At 35.4% G+C, this 19,975-nt stretch overlaps 3 protein-coding genes across 5 annotated transcripts; 2 read left to right on the top strand and 1 right to left on the bottom strand.

The window, feature by feature from the left end:
• The first annotated feature begins 1,233 nt into the window (after positions 1-1,233).
• LOC108994774 (nucleotide-sugar uncharacterized transporter 2) lies at positions 1,234-4,467 on the top strand. 2 transcript variants are annotated; one of them, XM_035694059.1, is made up of 8 exons: positions 1,250-1,428; positions 1,886-1,958; positions 2,134-2,285; positions 2,507-2,715; positions 2,807-2,900; positions 3,012-3,178; positions 3,269-3,439; positions 3,651-4,467. In XM_035694059.1, the coding sequence occupies exons 3-8, from the start codon at positions 2,250-2,252 to the stop codon at positions 3,937-3,939; spliced, it is 966 nt and encodes a 321-aa protein (XP_035549952.1). In that variant the 5' UTR covers positions 1,250-1,428; positions 1,886-1,958; positions 2,134-2,249; the 3' UTR covers positions 3,940-4,467. The 2 variants fall into 2 exon arrangements, with proteins under 2 accessions (XP_018825652.1, XP_035549952.1); XM_018970107.2 differs by lacking the exon at positions 1,886-1,958 and having other exon boundaries at positions 1,234-1,428.
• Positions 4,468-4,517: 50 nt separating this feature from the next.
• LOC108994763 (GBF-interacting protein 1-like) lies at positions 4,518-11,082 on the bottom strand. Of its 2 annotated transcripts, XM_018970097.2 has the most exons (10): positions 10,757-10,998; positions 10,142-10,185; positions 9,865-9,931; positions 8,671-8,806; positions 7,688-8,319; positions 7,206-7,470; positions 6,480-6,771; positions 5,455-5,737; positions 5,294-5,376; positions 4,518-5,100 (listed from the first exon to the last, which is right to left on the bottom strand). In XM_018970097.2, exons 1-10 carry the CDS (start codon positions 10,950-10,952, stop codon positions 4,819-4,821), a joined length of 2,280 nt encoding a protein of 759 aa, XP_018825642.1. In that variant the 5' UTR covers positions 10,953-10,998; the 3' UTR covers positions 4,518-4,818. The 2 variants fall into 2 exon arrangements, with proteins under 2 accessions (XP_018825642.1, XP_018825632.1); XM_018970087.2 differs by having other exon boundaries at positions 5,294-5,737; positions 10,757-11,082.
• Positions 11,083-12,451: 1,369 nt separating this feature from the next.
• Positions 12,452-15,814, top strand: LOC108994752 (heterogeneous nuclear ribonucleoprotein 1). The gene is made up of 6 exons (XM_018970077.2): positions 12,452-12,626; positions 12,828-12,868; positions 13,338-13,501; positions 14,231-14,330; positions 14,480-14,649; positions 14,922-15,814. Exons 1-6 carry the CDS (start codon positions 12,571-12,573, stop codon positions 15,432-15,434), a joined length of 1,044 nt encoding a protein of 347 aa, XP_018825622.1. The 5' UTR covers positions 12,452-12,570; the 3' UTR covers positions 15,435-15,814.
• Positions 15,815-19,975: the final 4,161 nt, after the last annotated feature.

Here is a 19,975-nt window from a genome sequence, read left to right as displayed (position 1 = left end):
TCGCATGCACATTTCAATCGTTGATGTTTCCCGAAACAGAGCATTTACAAATTAATGATTTGGAATTAGAGTTTATTTATGAGCGCACAGGATCGATCTTTTGCAGCTTGGCCAAATGCAGGCAAAAGAAAAGTGAACCATCAAACTTGAGAGGGTTCCTAACATTGATTGGAGTAGTACCTAACCTAACCTTACTTTGGCTCTGCTCGTGTGGGGGACACAAGTACAACAACACCACCAACTTTGCCAGTTACCTGTTAAAACTTCAATTCAATTCAATTCTTGGGATGGCAGCAACTCACTTTCATATGTCTGTCGACTTTACTTTCTTGTGATAGCAGCAAATTAGCGGCATCTACCCTTTTCTTCTTTTTCAAAAAAATAAAACAACGTAGTATTATTGTTTGTGTATATCATCATCCTAATCGACCTTTGTATTAAAGTATACGTTGGTCTAATTCTTCGTCACAAAATTATTTCACAAGTCGTGCTATACAAAAATTTCACACTCTTGCACACTACTTAAAAAATGTGATTTTGTGGGGCTTAATGTCTATAAATTTTCTTATTTCACTCAATTTCAACTTCTCCATTCTCAAAACATGTTTTTTTATTTTTTAATCCTCACAAGAAGACCCATAAGTGCTTTGTAAGGATCAGAATGTTTGAACATGTTCAAGATAGTGTATTGAGAAAAAAAAAAAAATTAGGGGCCTCTAGATGTGAAGAATATTCCGATAGTAACTTCTACACTATTTAATTAAAAAACTAGTCAAACCTTGTTTAGGACTTTCATAAAAGTTAATAATAATAATAATAATAATAGTGCAAAATAAATAAATAAAATAAAATAGGGATGCGGCATGAAAAATATACATGGATAATTTATCAAATCTTGCTTGTCATGTACATAAAAAACAGTACTGAACGATCATGTAGGCTTATGTATTGACTCTTTCTTCATTACGTAAATTAATATTTCTTAACTTCTCCGCAAATCCATGCATATCCTACCTAGTATTGTATTGGGAATGCTATCCTCACCCACCTATATATACTCCTGGTATTCAAAGGAAAAACAAAAAACACGTGGCATAACATTATTACATCATTGGCTCCCACAATAGAGCAGAGCTGGATTATCAAAAACAAATCTCGTCCAAAATATATAATTAACTACTACTGTTGGTAGAACTTTATATAGGACTTGGCATCTATATATATACACTTGCAATCTCAACAAAACATCCTTCTTGTTTTGTAGTGTAGTAGTGTGTATACATAATGATGATTATTACTGCAGCTTTTTAAATAATATGTGATCCCACATATGCTTTTGTCGGGTTGTTATGGGGTTCTTCGATTCTTTGTTTGGGAGAGCTGCCAGAAAGTTCATCAAACGGAAAGACAGTGATGCAGGCGAAGCAGGTTTTATTGAATTAATGAATCTCTATGCTGCATTAATCTCATTCTCTCTTTTTAAGTTTCAATTTCCTGCATGTAATTAAGATGTTTTAATCCCTGCAAAATTCTTTATTTGTTCCTGTTCTTTTGTGTATTCCTCCTTCATCATCGTTGTATTGTGTTTGCTAACTCAAATCAATTCAAGTAGATGCATGGGTTGGTCTATGATATAGTCAATAAACGGGCTTATTTGTTAGTTTAGTTGAATGTCAATGACATTTTCCTTTTCTTCCATTTTTCATCAAATTGCTTCAATCAATGTGATATTTGTCCTTGGTTATGGTTAATTTTAAATCTTGGCTTGATGCTCTTTAGTATTGTGTGATTTCAGTAATGAGAGAGTCTCGCATGCCCTGAAAATTATAGTATATGTTAGGCAATCACAATTTCTCTAACCTCAGTTTCTAAAACGATCATGCAGTGTCAGAGATATGAACTACTATTATCTCTGAGACATGATGAACATTAATTTGTAATTCATGTTTCCAAACAAGGTACTTCCATTAGGTTTCATTCTTCTCTAAGGTATGGACTATTATTATCTGTAGCCACTTATCTATCACCACCCAGGAGTTTTCCACAGTGTGGATCTTTTATCATGAATGTATACTGTTGTTTGAATTCTTTTGATCTAGAATTCATTCTACTTCTCTTACTCCAAATTATCAGGTCGAGCACTGGAAGATCTCAGAAGTTCTCTCTACAATGAGCTACGAACCTCCGAAAGTGCGAAGCGCCAACAGCAACGGTTTTGTGGGCCAGTGGTGGCATTGACCTTTAATTTCATGGTTGCTGTAGGCATCATTCTGGCAAACAAATTAGTCCGTCCCTTTTCTTTCTCTTCTTTTTTTGGTAGTTTATGCTTGTAAGGAGTAAGCAAGTCGCACAGGTTTTTGGCTTTGGATTTGAGCTAATAGCTGATAGTTTTAGATGCCTGATTTTTTTTTGGGAAGGGGGGGGTTAAAATTTACCCCTTTAATCTGTCTGGCATATACAAGATCAAGTCTAGAGCTTAACATTTAGTTTTTGTATGTCCTTACAGGTGATGGGGAAAGTAGGATTTAACTTCCCAATTTTTCTTACATTAATCCATTACGCTACAGCATGGCTTCTACTTGCCATTTTTAAGGCATTCTCACTGCTTCCAGTATCCCCACCATCTAAAACTACTCCCTTTTCTTCTCTCTTCTCGTTGGGTGCTGTCATGGCTTTTGCCTCTGGCCTTGCCAATACCAGCCTAAAACATAACAGGTTCTAATCCAATATTCTACGTCTTTATATTAAATTCCTATTGATCCATGTCTTTTGAGTTTTGTGTCCTCACTCTTCAACTCATGGGCAGTGTCGGTTTCTACCAAATGGCTAAAATTGCTGTTACTCCTACCATTGTTCTTGCAGAGTTCATCCTTTTCAGGAAAACCATCTCTTTCAATAAGGTAGGCGAAAAGTTGTCGCATATTTTCTCTCTGTTGCTTTCATACTTATCGGGATTAAAATCATGACTTGCTAGTTTCATGCAAGTCATCAGAAAGTCCATGTTTGTGCAGGTTTTGGCCCTGGCTGTTCTCTCTGCAGGTGTGGCAGTAGCAACTGTGACGGATTTGGAGTTCAACTTATTTGGTTTTTTAATTGCAATTGCATGGATTATCCCAAGCGCCATAAACAAAATCCTGTGGTCTAATTTACAGCAGCAAGGCAATTGGACTGCTCTTGCGTAAGTAGTAATTCAATCTGGGCTTTTATCCCTGACAAGAAGATTTATATCAGATAGTCCTCTGTAAACACCAATTTCTTTTGAGTGTAGATTGATGTGGAAGACTACCCCGATTACAGTTTTCTTCTTACTAGCTCTGATGCCGTGGCTGGATCCACCAGGTGTACTATCATTCAAGTGGGATCCCAGCAGCACTGCCACCATTCTTATATCTGCTGCCCTTGGTTTTCTCCTACAATGGTCTGGAGCTTTAGCACTTGGGTGAGATACACATACCCTAGTATAATTCTCTTTCTTCTGTTGCCCTCTTCTAACAAATTTTAACTACTTTTCTTGTAGCAACTGCTCTGGCCTCTTGGCTTGCTTAATAATCATATAAAAAAAAAAAAGACAGATAATGATTGCATTTGTGTAAATGTTAAGTATAAGGATAACTTCTCTTAGTTCCTAATATCTGTTCTTTCTTACGCAGCGCAACATCAGCAACTTCTCATGTCATTCTAGGGCAATTTAAGACTTGCGTGATACTACTTGGAGGGTATCTTATTTTTGATTCAGATCCAGGGTTTGTAAGCATATGTGGAGCTTTTGCGGCTCTCTGTGGAATGTCAGTTTATACATCATACAACTTGCAAGAATCTCGTGAAAGTTCGAGTAAGCAGCTTCCAAAGATTAACTCACCACCTCCTTCAAGAGCAAAAGCAAACAGTACTGAGGAGACCTCAGAGTTGGATGACAAAGATACCACAAATGTTGTCTGAGAAGTGAACTAAGCAAAGCTTTCTTTGAAAGGGATGTCAAAGTTCTGTACAGAGAACAGCAGTCTCATCACTAAACCAAAGTCCAATGATCATGCCAACTTCGTTTCTATGCAGACCATGTTCTCAAATGAAAGTGTCGTGGGATTTATTTTTATCATTGCAAAGAATACAATACGTCTGTAACTGCAGCAGCAAAAATCAAAAGCAAGAAAGATCGATCTTGTAATCAAAACGTCCGAGTTTGCCAATTAAAACAAAGCACAAGTGTCAATTCTCTCATGTACCAATTGCAATTGTATGATCCAACGGTTTATGCTCGACCAGAATATAATTATACAGGTGGCGGCAAAAGAAGAAAAACTGATATGTTCCACCTATTCCATTGACCTCTTAGCTTCCTATAACCCTTATAACTAGAAAGTACAAGTTCTAATAAAACAGCAACTGTTCACTGATAAAAATAACAGAAATACTTTAGTCACAAAAAGATTTTATAAAAGTAAACTTACAAATTAACATGACTTGATGTGGTATATCTGATTGTAAAATTACTTTTATTATAAAATAAATCTAACGTATCACATGAAGCTGCGTCAGTTTGTAAATTTATTTTTATAAAATTTCTGTAGCCGTTGCACTTCTCCAAAAATAAAAGGCTGAAAAATAAATGAGGACAAAACTAACTCTAGGACACCACCTGCTTCCTGTCAAAAGTGTAATCAGTACACGAGACTTTATACTCAGCTATCTCCACAAAATATCATTTCCGAAAAGATCTGGGCCGAGTTCCATATTTACACTCAGGCTTGTTTTTCGTACTCTCCCAGACTTATCGACATCAATCATCTATTTCTATAATGCAGCCTCCCTCATGCCAGATCAAAAATTACTAATCCAATTCATCTGTGCATGTTGAGGCTGCTGAAAAACACCAGATGGAGGACCTCCTGTCTCAACAGCTCCTGCCAAGGCTTGTGACTGTTGCAGAAGCGTTGAAGAAGCAGTTAATGTCTGCCCCGCATAGATTCCAGTAAAGGCACCATGGCTGGCCTGAGCGGGTGAGAAAGACATATGCTGTCCATGAGGGGAGAAGTTATATGATGAATTGACTGGTAAGCTGGATATATCTTGGCTCGGAATCCAGACAGCTGGAACTTCGCTCTGCAAAATACAACAAAGAGAACTTTAAACATGGTATGAAGAAATAAGAAGGTTTATGAGGTACACATCTCCAGATGGGTTACAAGGGGGATATTCCGCACTAGAAATTGAAAACAGTTGAGCTTACAAGCCTCAACAAAAAATTTTAAGTTGAACAAAAAGAGGGGTTGAGAAAGAATTAAAGAAAACCAACCAGTGGCCCAGTCGTGTAGATATGATTTTCCTTCAATTGAGATGTTGCAAGATCCTCAATACCAGCTGAGCTTCCAGAGGTCACTGCTGAACCAGGACTGTAACCAACAGGGGGAGGTAGGAATGAACCACCAAATGAAAGTCCAATATGATTTGGGTTACCTGCATTTGCTTCAGGCTTCAATTGAGGCAGAGACGATTTAACTCCAGCGTGAGCAGCAGGTGCTGGAGTTAGATACACATTGGCAGTAGAAGGCTGCTGGGGAAACCCAATGTGGCTTAAATATTGGTGTAAATGTGGCATATAAAATGGATGGTAGTAATGGCCATACGGAATAAAGTTAGGAGGATAAGGCTGCCTTAAAACAGGAACCGACTGTGGAATCACAGAGCTCTGAAGAGGTGGAGTTGGAGTACGACTAGACAAAGCCGGAGAATTTGCACTCTACAATACAACATAGAATCAATCAGAAGCATACAATAACATCTAAATTTCAGCAAGAATACAAAAACAATAACCAGAAAATAAAAGCAAATTATGATGACCTATAATTCTGTGCAGCTGTATACAAGAAAAATCTTTGCCCATTTAGCAGGATTCCATATAAAACCATCAGTCTAAACAAGATGATTCTTACATATCTCATGAATTGTGCATTAAAATATAAAATCTCACTCATAGTGGGGATGCTATGCAACTGCCAATCTAGAGTGATGCCAGCCTGTCTTGTACATAAATTAGGATCGAATTTGACAAATTGACATTGTTCTCAATAGATAAAAAATTAAAAGAAAACTTCCACAAATTGATTGGCAATAGTGATCTGCCCAAAGTAGAATTTTCAGGGCACTCTAAATCAATGAATACAAATTACAAATGCAAAAAATTGGAGAAACAAAAATTGCAAGTGTGCAAAACTACAATAAGAAGCAAGGCCCAGTTTTTTCATATGTTAACTAGCGTACAATAAAAATCTGAATTGTTTGAACAGAACCAACAAAAAGTAAGATATTAAAACAACTTTTTTTTTTTTTTACAAGTAGAGTATATTCAACATCTTTCTTTTTTTTTTTTTTTTTTTTTTTTTTTTTTTTTTTATCGGTAGTATATTCAAACAACTATCAGGAACAAACAGATTAACATGAAAAAAGGGATATAAGAATGACAGTGAGCAGCAGGAACTTGCCAAGTTTGAATAACGAGATGTTTCTTGAGCCTGAGATTCAGATCCTTCAAAGTGCACAAGTTGGCTCCCTAGCATGGTCGACGCTAAACCAAGATTGTAGTTTGGTGCATTTTGAACAGTTGGGTTTGGACCTTCTGGAGGCGACGATATTTCCTGCTTCAACTCGTCATCTTTTGAGCCCGCACAAGCCACATTGGACTCTGAAGGATTTACCTTTTCAAGAACAGGCTGAGGGAGAGATTCTTCGTGATCAGGAAAATTATCATGTGCATTTGAGGATACAATTTGATTGCTGCATGTAGATATAAAATACCATGCTTAGTTCAAGTTTTCTTTTTCCTTTTTTGATAGGCACAATAATGGTTAGTTCAAATTTTTCGAGAAAGAAAAAGCCAGAATTCTTTTATTTATTGAGCATTGCCCATCAACCTTTATTTTTATTTTTTGAAAGATAAGAGATGATCTAAGGGTGATGAAAAGTATTGCACTTATAAAGTGGGATGAAAGTGGAACAGTAGCATGTAGCATTACCATTTATTTATATAAATGAAATGATAAAAAAAAAAGAACAGTAAAAATGGCAAATCCACATGGTCATAATTGACAACTATCCACACATTGATGTTCTTGTGCAAGACCATCCACAAACAGTAGAGAGAGAAATCAGAGTCCACTCCAAAATTGAAATGACTAAAATTAAGCTAAAAGAAATAAACATTCACCAACCTAGAAGGTTCCTTGGCAATTTCATAAATCCCCTGAGAAGACTCAACAGCAGAAGATGAGTTATTGCCACCACCAATTCCACCAACAGATTCCATATTTAATCCAGTATTAGAATCAAAGTTCCCAAAAGTTAATCCATTCTTCAGTGCTTCAGAGACCCAAAAATGATTTGGAAAAGTAACACGTGGCCTGAAATTAACATTCAACTCATTGGGTGATGGAGAGATGACTTCAACTATAGTAGTTGCAACTTTGGATGAGATCACTGTTTCAGAAACAATAAGAAGTACGAAAGTTCAAGCAGGATTTAAAGCAACGAATCTTTTTAATAAACAAGAAATCTTCATTAGAGAGCGAAAAAAGCAACCAAAAATTAATGCTTTACAATTTTTTTGACAAGTCATTAATACTTAACAAATTTGGAGGACTCAAAGAACCATTAAAATGAAACCAAAAAAATAATTCTACCAGCTAATTATTACCTCCTTTGGGGACATCAGACTCTTGTGTTGAGCGGCTAGCAGAATCTGAAGAAGAGCTAATGGCCAAAGAATTGTCTGATACTGAAGAAGGTAGAAATGACTGAGAAACAATATTTGTTTGAACTGCCGTGGACTTCTCTGATGACTCTTTTTCGTGGATGGAGCTCACATCCCGGGAAGCTGTTTTTTCATTCTTAGGCAACTCTAAGTCACTAACATCTTGGGGAACATATTTTTTTCCTTGAAGATGATTTGGTTCAGCAGCTAGCCTTTGGCTCCCTACGTGTTCAGTTGCATATACGGCACTCGGATGCTGGGAGAGAGCTGGCGTCAGAACTGGATCTAAAACAGAGGAACAGGCACTGGACACGGTTACTGGAGTAGCAGAAGGTGACAGTTGGTCAGAATCTGATGTAGACTTTGCTTGCTTAACTACTTCTGCAGGGCCAGTGGGAGAAATGGCTGCAACAGCAGCATATTTTGGTTGTGCACCCCTCAATTTGTTCACATCAACTGCTGAACTATCTTTAGGAACGTTGGTAAGACCACCCACAGATGAGTGGGAGGAAATTCCATTATGTGAATTGCCATCTGACAGACTTCTGGGTCCATTTGGTATGACAGTTGAAGCTCTGTAAATGATAAAAAAACTGTATTGTAAATTTACAAAGGCTATATATATGTTCCAAGGGGTTGGGGTTGGGTTTGGTGTATTGTTGGTTTTTTTTCACGGGCTTTTTGGGTTATTAGGGGTTTTCTATTATGGGCAAGGTGTTCTCTTGTATACAGTGTACTTGGTTACTCCTTTAATATATATATATATATAATATTTTTACTTATCAAAAAAATACTAGAATTAGATTTTTGATCAGTATATAAGAATGTTCCAATACTAGAATTAGATAAAACACAAAACACTGTGTATGAGTAACTAAAACAATAAAATTAAGAAAAAAAAAAAAGCAATAGCAAAAAAAATATACTTTTTTAGGAGAGGAGCTGCATTTTTTCCTGTTTTCTGTGCAACCGAGAAAGCAGAGGGCATAGAACGTCCTCTCTCTGTGTTGTGACTGACACCATTATCCTCTCTAGCAGCCACATTCCTTCCACCACTATAATCTGACAAAAGCCATTTGTAAGACGAAGTGAGATATAAGTAACAAAAAAAGTAACCCAGAAGCAATATAATATCTGTATCTATAAATGAAAACAATAGGACAAAAAACAGCAGGGGTTTTAAAAGTGTGCAATAGCTTAAGTTGTTTGAAGTAATTGCACATAGAGACAACAATTTAATCAACAAATATCCATGCTGTCTTGATCATAGCTATTTCACTACATTAGAAGGATAATATGCCACTAATTTTTACACGGATAACATTTTGGGCACAGACAAGCCAATGTACTAAATTCTTAGTTGCACAACTCAGAAACTAAAATAAGGATCTCCATTCACATAATAGCGAAAGAGAATGGCGCAGCACCATAAACTACTACACAGTAAGTATAGAAAGAGTAGTGCTACATCTACAAAGGGATATTACAAAAGAAATGCTAGTATGCCCCCTCATTTTGACCGTTCATGTATTTAATTTTTTTTTTTTTTTTAAATTTGCTTAATGATTAAGGAAATGACTATTAGTGTATTGGTATTTTTTTTTTTAAATCTTTAAACATGTTTTAAAAATGTTTGAAATAAAATAAGAGTTGTGCTACACATAAGCCCCACACCCTGCACACCCACTTAAAAATATGTGATTTTACTTTTTTATCCTCATATTTCATATTGAATTCAATATGAAATATGAGGATAAAAAAGTAAAATCACATATTTTTAAGTGGGTGTGCAGGGTGTGAGGTTTATGTTTAGAATTTTTCATAAAATAATAATAAAAAAAAAGTACAATTTGCACTAGGGGGCACACCAAGTGGGCAAGTTGAGGAGGCATATTAGCACTACCCATTACAAAAACAAACTTACAAACTAATGTGACACAATGTGAGATGTCAAATCTACTTTACAATAAAATAAGTTTTATAATCTAACGTACCAAATCAAGCCACCATTTGTAAATTATAAGTCTACTTTTGTAAGATTTCTTTGTAGACAAAACATTTATCTAATCTTTATCCAGCCATGCAAAGTAAAAATTTTCCAAAAGTTATTAAAAGAGTACCTTGACCACCCCTAGCCAATCTCCCCTGCATGAACCTAGAACCTTCAGATTTTCTGTTGCTCAAATTCTGCAATATCACAGGCTCTAATGAATAAATTCATCTAGCAAGCTTGATACAGTAAGCAAAAAAAAAAAAAAAGAAGAATCAATTTATTCCACCGCAGTGAGTTGCATCTTAGAGCATAAACTTCTAGAAACACAAGGTTAAGTGAGACATTTATCAGTGAACTTGTGGGAAAATTACTTTCGCCAGTGGACAAGGACAATGATATCTTACCTCTTTCCTACGATCACGTCTCCTTTTCACCTCATGGAATGTATCTGCCAACCAAAACAACACATACCTCCAATTTAATACATGTCACTATTTAATTATTTATTTTTGCCTTTTCATTTAAGTGAGGATACCACTCATTAGATATTGCACAGAATTGGACAATGAGAAACTGTAAACGGAATGAATAAAAAAAAAAAAAAAAAAATTATTTAAAAAATAAATAAAAGAATTCCTTTTACGCTCAGTTTCTTCGCAACCAAGCACAAAAAAAATCAATAACAGCAATGAAAACAAAAGCTGATAATAATGAAACTTCTACTAGTTCCGGATTATTATTATTAAGCAGTTGTTTTGCTGTGTTCTCTAAAGACTACAATTTTCCCTTTTTTCTCAGCCAGCAAACAAAACTTCTAAAATAACACGCAAACCCAGGAAAGATCCACCGATCAAAACCGCAGAACAAGAACCTCCGTCCTACCCTCCTCCCCCGGAAAAAGAAATAAACTAATACACATACATGTAAGCAAAAATCTAGTGCATAGAGAATGAGCTAAAGCGCAACAAAAACCCTAATGCAGGGAAGGCAAATGGATGGAAAAAGCATGGCATGTATACCTAAATAAAGGAGCTTCTGGGCGGTCTCATCGGGATCCATGGAGCACTCCTTGAGCACGGCGTAGATTTCATCGTCGCTGTGCTGCTTGCCCGTGATCTCCCTGATGTCATGGATCGTCCTCCGCACGTGGGAAGGGATCGACGTGGAAACCCTACCACCTCCTCCTCCTCCCCCGACAGCAGCCACGCCGTTCATGTTTCTTGTTGTGTTTAAGACACAGCAATGAACCAAAAAGAGGCTGTAGTATATATAAGATATATAGTTATATAACTATATATATATCTCTATATATATATAGACACACACAAGCAGACACAGCAAACATGAAAAATAAAAGGAAAGCATTAGGTTAGCAGGAAATCCTTGGGTTACAAGGAAATCCAATAAACGGATTTCTCTTTTATTGAAAACTTTTGATTATTTTATCTCTTTTTTTTCATCTTTGATTAGTTTAAAAAAAATATTATCTCACCATAAATTATTTTCATGTGTTAATTAAACGCAATAAATATTATTTTAGAACCATTTTCAAAATGTCAAGTTGTCATAAAACCATCAAATAATTAGTATTTTGGTTAAAAAATTTATTCTTACTTACAAGTGTTGTCTAAATAATTCGTTTGTTGTACTTCCACTCCTACCAATAAGATGTAATATTGAAAATATTATTTGTGTATTTTGTTATACATCAGTCATTATTCACCTTCACGTTTCATACTTGATATTTTTTTTTATAAAATGTGAAATATGGAATAATGAATAGTAGCTGATGAGAATAATTATTCATTACTTTTACTTTTGGGTAACGCTACTTACCCCTCATTTGACAACTTTTCATCAATTTTTTTTTTGGTTTTTATTTATTTATTTTACAATTATAGTTGGCAACCACTAATAAAAGTCACTATATTCTAAGAAATTTATTTATTTTTATTAAAATTTGTCAAATACGGTTATGAATGAGGTTCTATATAGCATTTTCCATTACTTTTTAGTTTTTATTGACTAAAGGAAAAGAAAAGTACTAGATTTATAAAAGCAAACTTAACAAATGATGTAGCTTAGTATAATATGTTATGTAAACTTTATAATAATAAAAAAAATGTTATGGAATTGTGCTATTTCTAAGTTTGATATGTCAACATTTAATTATAAAAATTAAAAACACTATTTATTAGCTGATACGATATGTTTCTCGACATCACTTATATTTTTTTAATATGTAAAAAACAAAATATTAGTTATATTTGTGATTTTATTCAAATAATCATACCTACGGATGTATCAATTATTAAAATGGTGACTGTTATAAAATTTAAGATTTGAATAAAAAAAACTAATAAAATGGGACAAAGTTCGTACATGTAGAAATAATCACGTCCAATTTCCAAATAGCTGTTAAAAATAAATAAAAAATGATATTTATAATCATAAAATAAGTAAATATTGTATATTTTTTAAAAAATATATAAATATAAAATTCATATAAAAAATTAATTTTTTAATAATAAATATTACTATTTTTTAATAATAAAACTCCCTTTTCCTTAAAAACAAAGCTTATATAGCACAAACATTTCTGAAATGTAGAGGGAGGGTAGTGCCGTAGTGGGACACAAATGGAACTAGCTCTCCAAGGAGGGGTAAATCAGAGATTTAAGCTGTACCTCCTCCTTTTATATTCTCCTCTCACTTATCCTCAAAAACCCTAAGCATCCTCCTCTCTTTCCCCCAATTGCCTAATCCGAAGTTCTCGATCCTTCCATTTCTCCCTCTCTCTTTCTCGAGAAAGTCCTAACCCCAATCAGACGCAATGGGTTCGAAATCCAGGAGCGATAATCCGCACTCAGGCGATGGCGCTAGTCCTGGGTTCCTCTCTCTCTCTCTCTCCCTCCCTCTCTCTCTGTCTTATTTAAATTCCGTTTGGTTCCCTAGAAAATTCTGGATCGATATGATTTCCTGATTGGTTTCTATTTTCTCCTGCGTTTCCTTGGGGACCAGACGGGACGAATTGTTTGTTTTCTTTATTTTTTTCCTAACATTATGTTATGTCTGTGTTCTGAAACGCAGAAAGATTTTTATTGGAGGATTGCACAAAGAAACGAGCTTTGGTAAGTTTTTTCGTTCTTTTACACACTGTTTCTATTGTTTTTTCTATTTCAATTGAAGACCTAAAATGTGAAAACTGTTTCCAGAAACTTAAAACCGATTTTCTGGATATTATATGTTTCACAAATTTATAGATTAATTTGAAGAAGAGGTCTACTTAAAGCAGGAGAAGCCTTCTGCTTGTACATGGCTATACGTGCAGTGCAATTTATACCTTTTTTTGTTCATTTGGTTGATCTGATTGATGTATGCAAGGTGTTGTATACCTATATTGCTTCTCTTGGGTGATTTGCGTACGAGTTGCCTCAATTGGGTTGGTTTGATGAAGTATGTGACCGTAGATGTAATTGGATTAACAGATCACATTTGGATAGCGCCTTAGTAAGCTAGGAATTTTGTCTGTGAGTTTATATATATCTTACCCATTTTCTTTCTGTTGTGCTTTTTTTGGCTGTGTTTTGGAACTATTAGGGACGTTTCGGAACCACTTTGAGAAATATGGAGAACTAACTGATGCTGTGATAATGAGGGATCGGTACACTAATCAGCCTAGAGGATTTGGGTTTGTTACCTATGCTGATCCTTCAGTAGTTGACAAGGTTATTGAAGACACCCATATCATCAATGGGAAACAGGTGACGGTGTCTATCTAATGCTTCCCTTATATTATGATATAGAACATCATCATTTAATCATATATTGCTGTACATATATATGTTCTCTCCTCCTTCCCCGCAGGAATGGATGATGGGCTCACACTTTAGCTGCTGTAAAACATCAGGAGAAAATAGAGTTCTATAAAAAAAAATTTGTGAAAAAATTTTGACGCTTGATTTCCCTAATATCGATCTTTAGTTAATTTTTCTTTACTTGGTAGTTGGTTCCTTAGAAACCACACACTGTAGGTCATTTAGCAATAGACTTTTCAGATCAACTTCTGTCTTTATTTTTTTGATCAGTAAAACAAGGACATTTTTAGGATATAAATAGGCATAGCCCAAGTACATGGGACATATACAAGAGTGGCACCTAAGCATGAGTGTCCAACAGATAAACTTCTAAATCGTACCAAGCAGTGTGAACCAATAACGTTTTATTGGTTAAAATACATAGATTGGATGAGACTTTGAAAACCAAAAATAACTTAGGTTCTTATTGTTGTAGTGAGGTTATATAGTTGGAATTAATAGAAAACATGTCAGTCCCCTGAATGGGATCTACAAAATTCACTTGCCGTCTTATGTGGTATGGTCATGTCAATATCCGTGTGTGCATTTATGATGCCTTTGACTCATTTATATGTTATATGGAGTAATTGTTTTTTAGAAAACTTAAGTTCTGCTAACTGAGTCAAATATGAGCAGGTTGAGATAAAGAGGACTATTCCAAAAGGCCAAGGGCAATCAAAGGATTACAAAACAAAGAAGATTTTTGTTGGTGGCATTCCATCTTCAGTCACCGAAGGTAGAGCTATTAGTTTATGTTATTGCCTTATGTCTTGATTGAAAATTGTTGTTTACTTTGTGAAGGTTTTAAATTAATGCATGCTGTGTTCTAGTTTATGTAGCATGTCTTTTCTCATCTTTACTTAATTAGTTTGTTTAATTTTTTAGATGAGTTCAAGAATTTCTTCTCCAAGTATGGGGAAGTGGTGGAACACCAGATAATATGTGATCATGAAACGCAGCGATCTCGAGGCTTTGGATTCATTATTTTTGACAATGATGAAGTTGTAGATGAAATGTTATCGAATGGAAATATGATTGAAATGGCTGGTACCCAGGTGAGCTTGTTTAGGTGGAGTCTAATAATTCAGCATGTAAACCAGTTATTGTTTATCATGGAGCATGCATCATTGCATTCTCCATATATATTTATAACATATATGTTAAGGGTTTTTATTTGCTCGGTTTTGGGTTTTTTAATCAAGAAATTGTTGTATTTAATTGCTTCTAATTTAGATGGAGGTTGTTACAGGTATAGACCTTCTCAGGAAAGGGCTATCATGGTAGTTTATGCAGCAGAACCTAGGTTAACTAAGTTGCTTTGTTGTAGGTGGAGATCAAGAAAGCTGAACCAAAGAAATCCTCAAACCCACCACCTGCCCCTGCATATGGTAGCAACTCTAGGTCTCGTTCTTTCAATGATGGCTACAGTGGCTTTGGCAGTTCTTATGGAGGTTTTGATGGAGGGTATGGTCCTGGTCCCTATAGGACACCGGGTGGTTTTGGCAGTAGGATTGGTGGTGGATATGGTTATGGAGGTGGTAGTGGAGAATTTGGGGGTGGTTATGGGGGTTTTGGAGCCAGTAGCTTAGGTGGCTACCGAAGTGAATCTTCCCTTGGTTATTCTAGTCGCTATGGACCCTATGGTGGTGGTTTTGGTAGCAGTTATGGAGGTGGCTTAGGTGGATATGGTCGTGGGGGTGAAGGCTACGGTGGTTATGGCAGTTCAGGCTATGGTGCTGGTTATGACTCTGGGCCTGGTTCTAGTTATGGTGGAGCAGGTGGGATGTATGGAAGGGGAGGCTATAGTGGCAGTAGTCGGTATCACCCCTATGCAAGGTAGAATTGAAATGCAGTAGTCAGTTTCATCCTTGTGGGAAGTAGAAATGAAGGGTTTTCACACAGGCTCCTCTAGTTTTGTTTCTCATGCATTGATAGATACCTTCTTGCAACTACTAGAGGTCCCCTTTTACTGCTAGAGGGGAAGCTTTAAATATCAGAAGAGTTCTACTAGCCTTTTTTCCATTGTATGGCATAGAGAAACTTATAGATTGATTCAGATTAGCCTGTCGTCTACTATGGAAATCATGTTTTAGTGTAATTTCATTTTAGCATGTTATGTAGACTAATAGACCGACCATCTCATGTGGTGTTTATTATAATCTACAAAAGTCGTGTTTTAGTGTAATATTTTTTTAGCATGTTTCGTAGACTGTTAGACTATATAGCCATCTTAAGTTTTGTTGTTATAATCTACTTTAGTTTGATCTAGATGGGCATTGTGTTGTTGGTATCTGTTTAGCCTGTTATTTTTTATGTTAGCATTTTGGATCCGTTGCTGTTTAGTGTAGATAGAAATGTCTTCTGTGGCTTAGTTTGTATTTATGGGGGATATTATTTTGGGGTATAGACAGACTTAGATATGCAAACAATTGTGTTTTTGACTCAGAACAGAGCCCTTATTTAAGTACCCAAAGAGTACAGATACCTAGTGTTCTCATCTTATATAACATCATATCATTAAAAATTGACACTGATGTATATTATTTAATGGGAGGATCATATCATCATCATCATCATCTATATACTTTTAACCCTCAAATTAGGGTTTTATGAGTTGCCTTGTGCAATGGACCGATATTTTTACATGCAATGAATGAAGTGGTGTATGGTATGGCATTAATTTAATATCCATCCAATGTAAACTTGATGTTGGAACTTTTTCTTCATACCAAGCCAACGTACAGATTCAGTGTCTGATATATTTTTTTTCAACTGCTGTGCGGGGTATGCTCTTATATCGTCAAATTATTGGTGGGATCCCAAATTTAGCAGTGAAAATCATGTCAATTTCGTCTTTTTATCTTCACTTAATGTGGAGCTTGGATTTTAATCTCTGATTTATTAATTGGTCCATATCTTTGCCTCCATTTTTCTCACATTCTTTTGTCCCTTCTTTTCTTGTTACTTTTCGTAAAATTGATGAATCAATTATAGTTTCGGATCGTTGGTCCACGTGTTGTTTTATTAGTAAGGTTAAATACATTTTCATCTTCAAAATTGCTATATGTTTTACATCTTGCAATAAGGTACATTAAATTAATACGTTTTATATCCATACAACTAGAAATTAATAACAGCCTCTGGTACAACTTTTTCAAACTTTTAAATAAAACATAAAAAATAATAATTTTTTCTAAAATTAGAAAACAAAAATCAATTTCAAATAATAGTTAAATTATATAATATTTTTATTTAATTTTTCTGTTTTTATTTTAAAAATTTAATAAAACATTCTAACTTAAACTATTTAATTACTTTTAAGAGAATTCTCATTATCCAATGTGCCCTAATTGTTAAGGTGGGAAAATATGAGTGATATTATATAATTCAAGTGTGTTTATTAAAAATGAGCCGTGACGTTGAATAAGGGCATAAAAACTTTTGAACTTCACAATTTATACTCGTAATAAGGACATGTATGTATATATGTACTGTATGGGACTTGAGGATGATGCATGTTATAACTTGGACTGTCGGTAATTAATTGTCAATTTCCAATCACTGACAGTTTTGGTCAAACAATTATGCTGCGTACAACTGCCCTTGTGAAATCTTGTATAATTGGATGACGTGATTTTGATAATTTATTTTTTTAAAGAAAAAAGAAAAAAAGAAAAATGCTGAGTACAAGCGGCTCATGCAAGCGGTGCGAAAACGTCGACTGATGTGGAAAAATGCAAACGCTGCGTTTTGAAAAATTGGAGCGTACCGTATTGAGGCTTTCATCAGTTTTCCTCTTCAATTCCCTCATGCTCTCTCTGCATTTCTGTTTATGCACCTTCCACGCACGAAGTGCAGCCTCCTCAGAACCATCTAAACTCACGAAACTTTATTGCATATTGACTCTCAGGCTGTGCTCTGCTGAGCCTCTCCTCCATTTTTTTTCACTTCTTTAGATCTATAGTTCTTCATGCTTAATTAGTAGTCACAAAGATCACTCACAAATGTGTAATTATTTGTCATGGAGATAACCTCTGGTATATTGCACAATCACTCTCTGGGAAAAATTCTTTCTGCAACGACCAAGTCTTATGCATTCAGAAACTTGCAATATTATGTGTTTTTTTTACATAGAAACATGAATTTCATCCACAACGATGTGTAAATCCCGGACACCAACCTCTCCTACCAGTCGTAAGTGTTTAAATCCAGGAGCTTTTGAGAGAGTCGACGCACCGTTTGCTGGGCATCTTGCTGAGGTGAAGCCGAAGACTCACAGGGAAGATGACCTAGGCAAATGGGTGAGCACAGATCCACTCAAAGACCACAGCACCACACAAGTAAACGATCTGAGACCTTGAACAACACCACGAAAGTTTTTGTCCAAAGCACCACGCAAGTAACGAGATCAAAGAAAGTGTACAATGGTACACCATCTACAGAATTAATCAGCTTGGAAGAGAGAGCTTTTTTTGGGAGAGAGTCTGGAAAGGTTGAGAAAAAAATGAAGAGAAAGGTTTACTCGGACAAAATCTGAAAACTGGGTTTGGGAGAAATACTCGAAATGGGTTTGGAAGAAATCTGTTAATCATGAAATCCAGCATTTTTCTTCATTGCCAAATGGAATCTAATAAATGGGTATTATTTTCTTGGGAAATAAATGCCTTTCGGAGGAAGGTCGATTTGTGGTTTTTGTAAGAAATAGGTTTGGGTTCTCATCTTTTTCTAACTACAAAAATAAGGTTGATTTGCAGAGAAACATTTTGAAAGGTCTACTTTCGCCTTTTTGTTTTTATGTTTTTTTCCTTACAGAAGCTATGCCACGTTCGCCGATTGTATGCTGCTTGCGCAGTGGCGTTTGTATGTAGCGGTATTGAAAAAAAAATTGAGAAGATATCAGACTTAAAAGAACGATTGAGATATTTTTTCTTTGACTTGCATGTATCTTTTGCGGACTTAACAAATTTTTTGGTTAGCTCATCAACCTCTCTCTAATTTCTTGAGATCATCCTTGGGGCATGTGAATATAATTACTTTACTATATCCATTGCCTTCTGGCGAGCTCTTCTTATACTTTGCCAGGCATTTTCACAAGACTTGGTAATTATCTTACATACATCATGTACATGCTCTTTCGTCAAGGTGGAATAATGGCAACAAAAAGCATAAGGTTCTTGTTGTGGGAGGTACTGGGTATTTTGGGATCCTCGGAGGAAGATCGTGACAGCAAGTTTAGCCCGAGACTACAAAACCTCTGTTCTTCAGCGGCCATAGTTGGGTCTTGCCGCTGATAGTGGAGTAAGAATTAAAGAACAACCAAACAATTTTATTGAGTTTTATGAAGTACACAAAAATAGAGTTTCTAGTACTTTGTAAATCTTTCAATTTTTTTTTCTTCACTATCTGAGATCTCTTTCTCTCTCTCTCTCTCTATATATATATATATATATATATATCTTTCAATGCATACACTCATAGTCTATTTATAGGCAAAACTTAAGAATAAAAGATACAACTATAGTTTTCAAATCAAATTTGAATTCTTCTTTTGACCTTTGACGTTTATGGACCATGGCAATTCCCAGCTTGCTTCATGGCTAAGTATAAAGTTGGAACATTGTGGATAATTATGAAATCAAGGATTAATTTCCAATAGGGTGTTTGTGGGTTCATGGAGACCACGAAGAATGACTGTGGAGAAGACAAAGAATGGGATGTGGCGGGCTGTGGCTTCGTGGGATGATGACTTCGTGGAGAAGACGATGGGTCTTCATATAAATGAATTATAGTTTTTGGTGGTAAATCAAACTGAGGGAGGCAGAGTAGAAATGTAAAAAAAAAAATTATTGAAAGATGCATTCGGCTACGTTGGTATTTCCCAACCTGATTGTAAGTAGAGTTTTTCTTTAGTCAAGTCCCACTGAAGAGTGCCATGGATAGACTACCTTCGTGCTTCTAGTTCTACTATATTGGTAAGCAACAAGCAATCCAAAGGGTATGTGAAAAGAAAGGATCATTGTCATGTTAATCCAAAGAGTGTTTGGTTCATTTTACTTTGTATAATAATCAAATCAAATACATTAAATAGATATTATTAATTTTCAATAAAATGGAGAAGATGATATTATTTTAGCACCAAAATACAGCTCTCCCTTTGTGTACTTTGGGTTGTCTTTGATCGATTCAATCAAGTCAGTCTTCCCTTAACCCAAAAGCACTATGGCTGGCTTGGAGGGCAAGACCTCTCCTTCAGAGGGATTCTTTCTTTTTATTATTGCAAGACTACATTATCTTTAAAAGAGTGATGTTATAATATCAACTTCAAATCTGAAAAATCCAAATAATAACACTTTTTTTTTAAAATTTTTTTATAATAATAGT

This window comes from Juglans regia, chromosome 9 (assembly GCF_001411555.2).
Source record: "Juglans regia cultivar Chandler chromosome 9, Walnut 2.0, whole genome shotgun sequence".
NCBI classification, from domain to species: domain Eukaryota; kingdom Viridiplantae; phylum Streptophyta; class Magnoliopsida; order Fagales; family Juglandaceae; genus Juglans; species Juglans regia.
The sequence above is the reverse complement of the archived record's forward strand: the minus strand, read 5'-3'. Positions and strand labels throughout refer to the sequence as shown.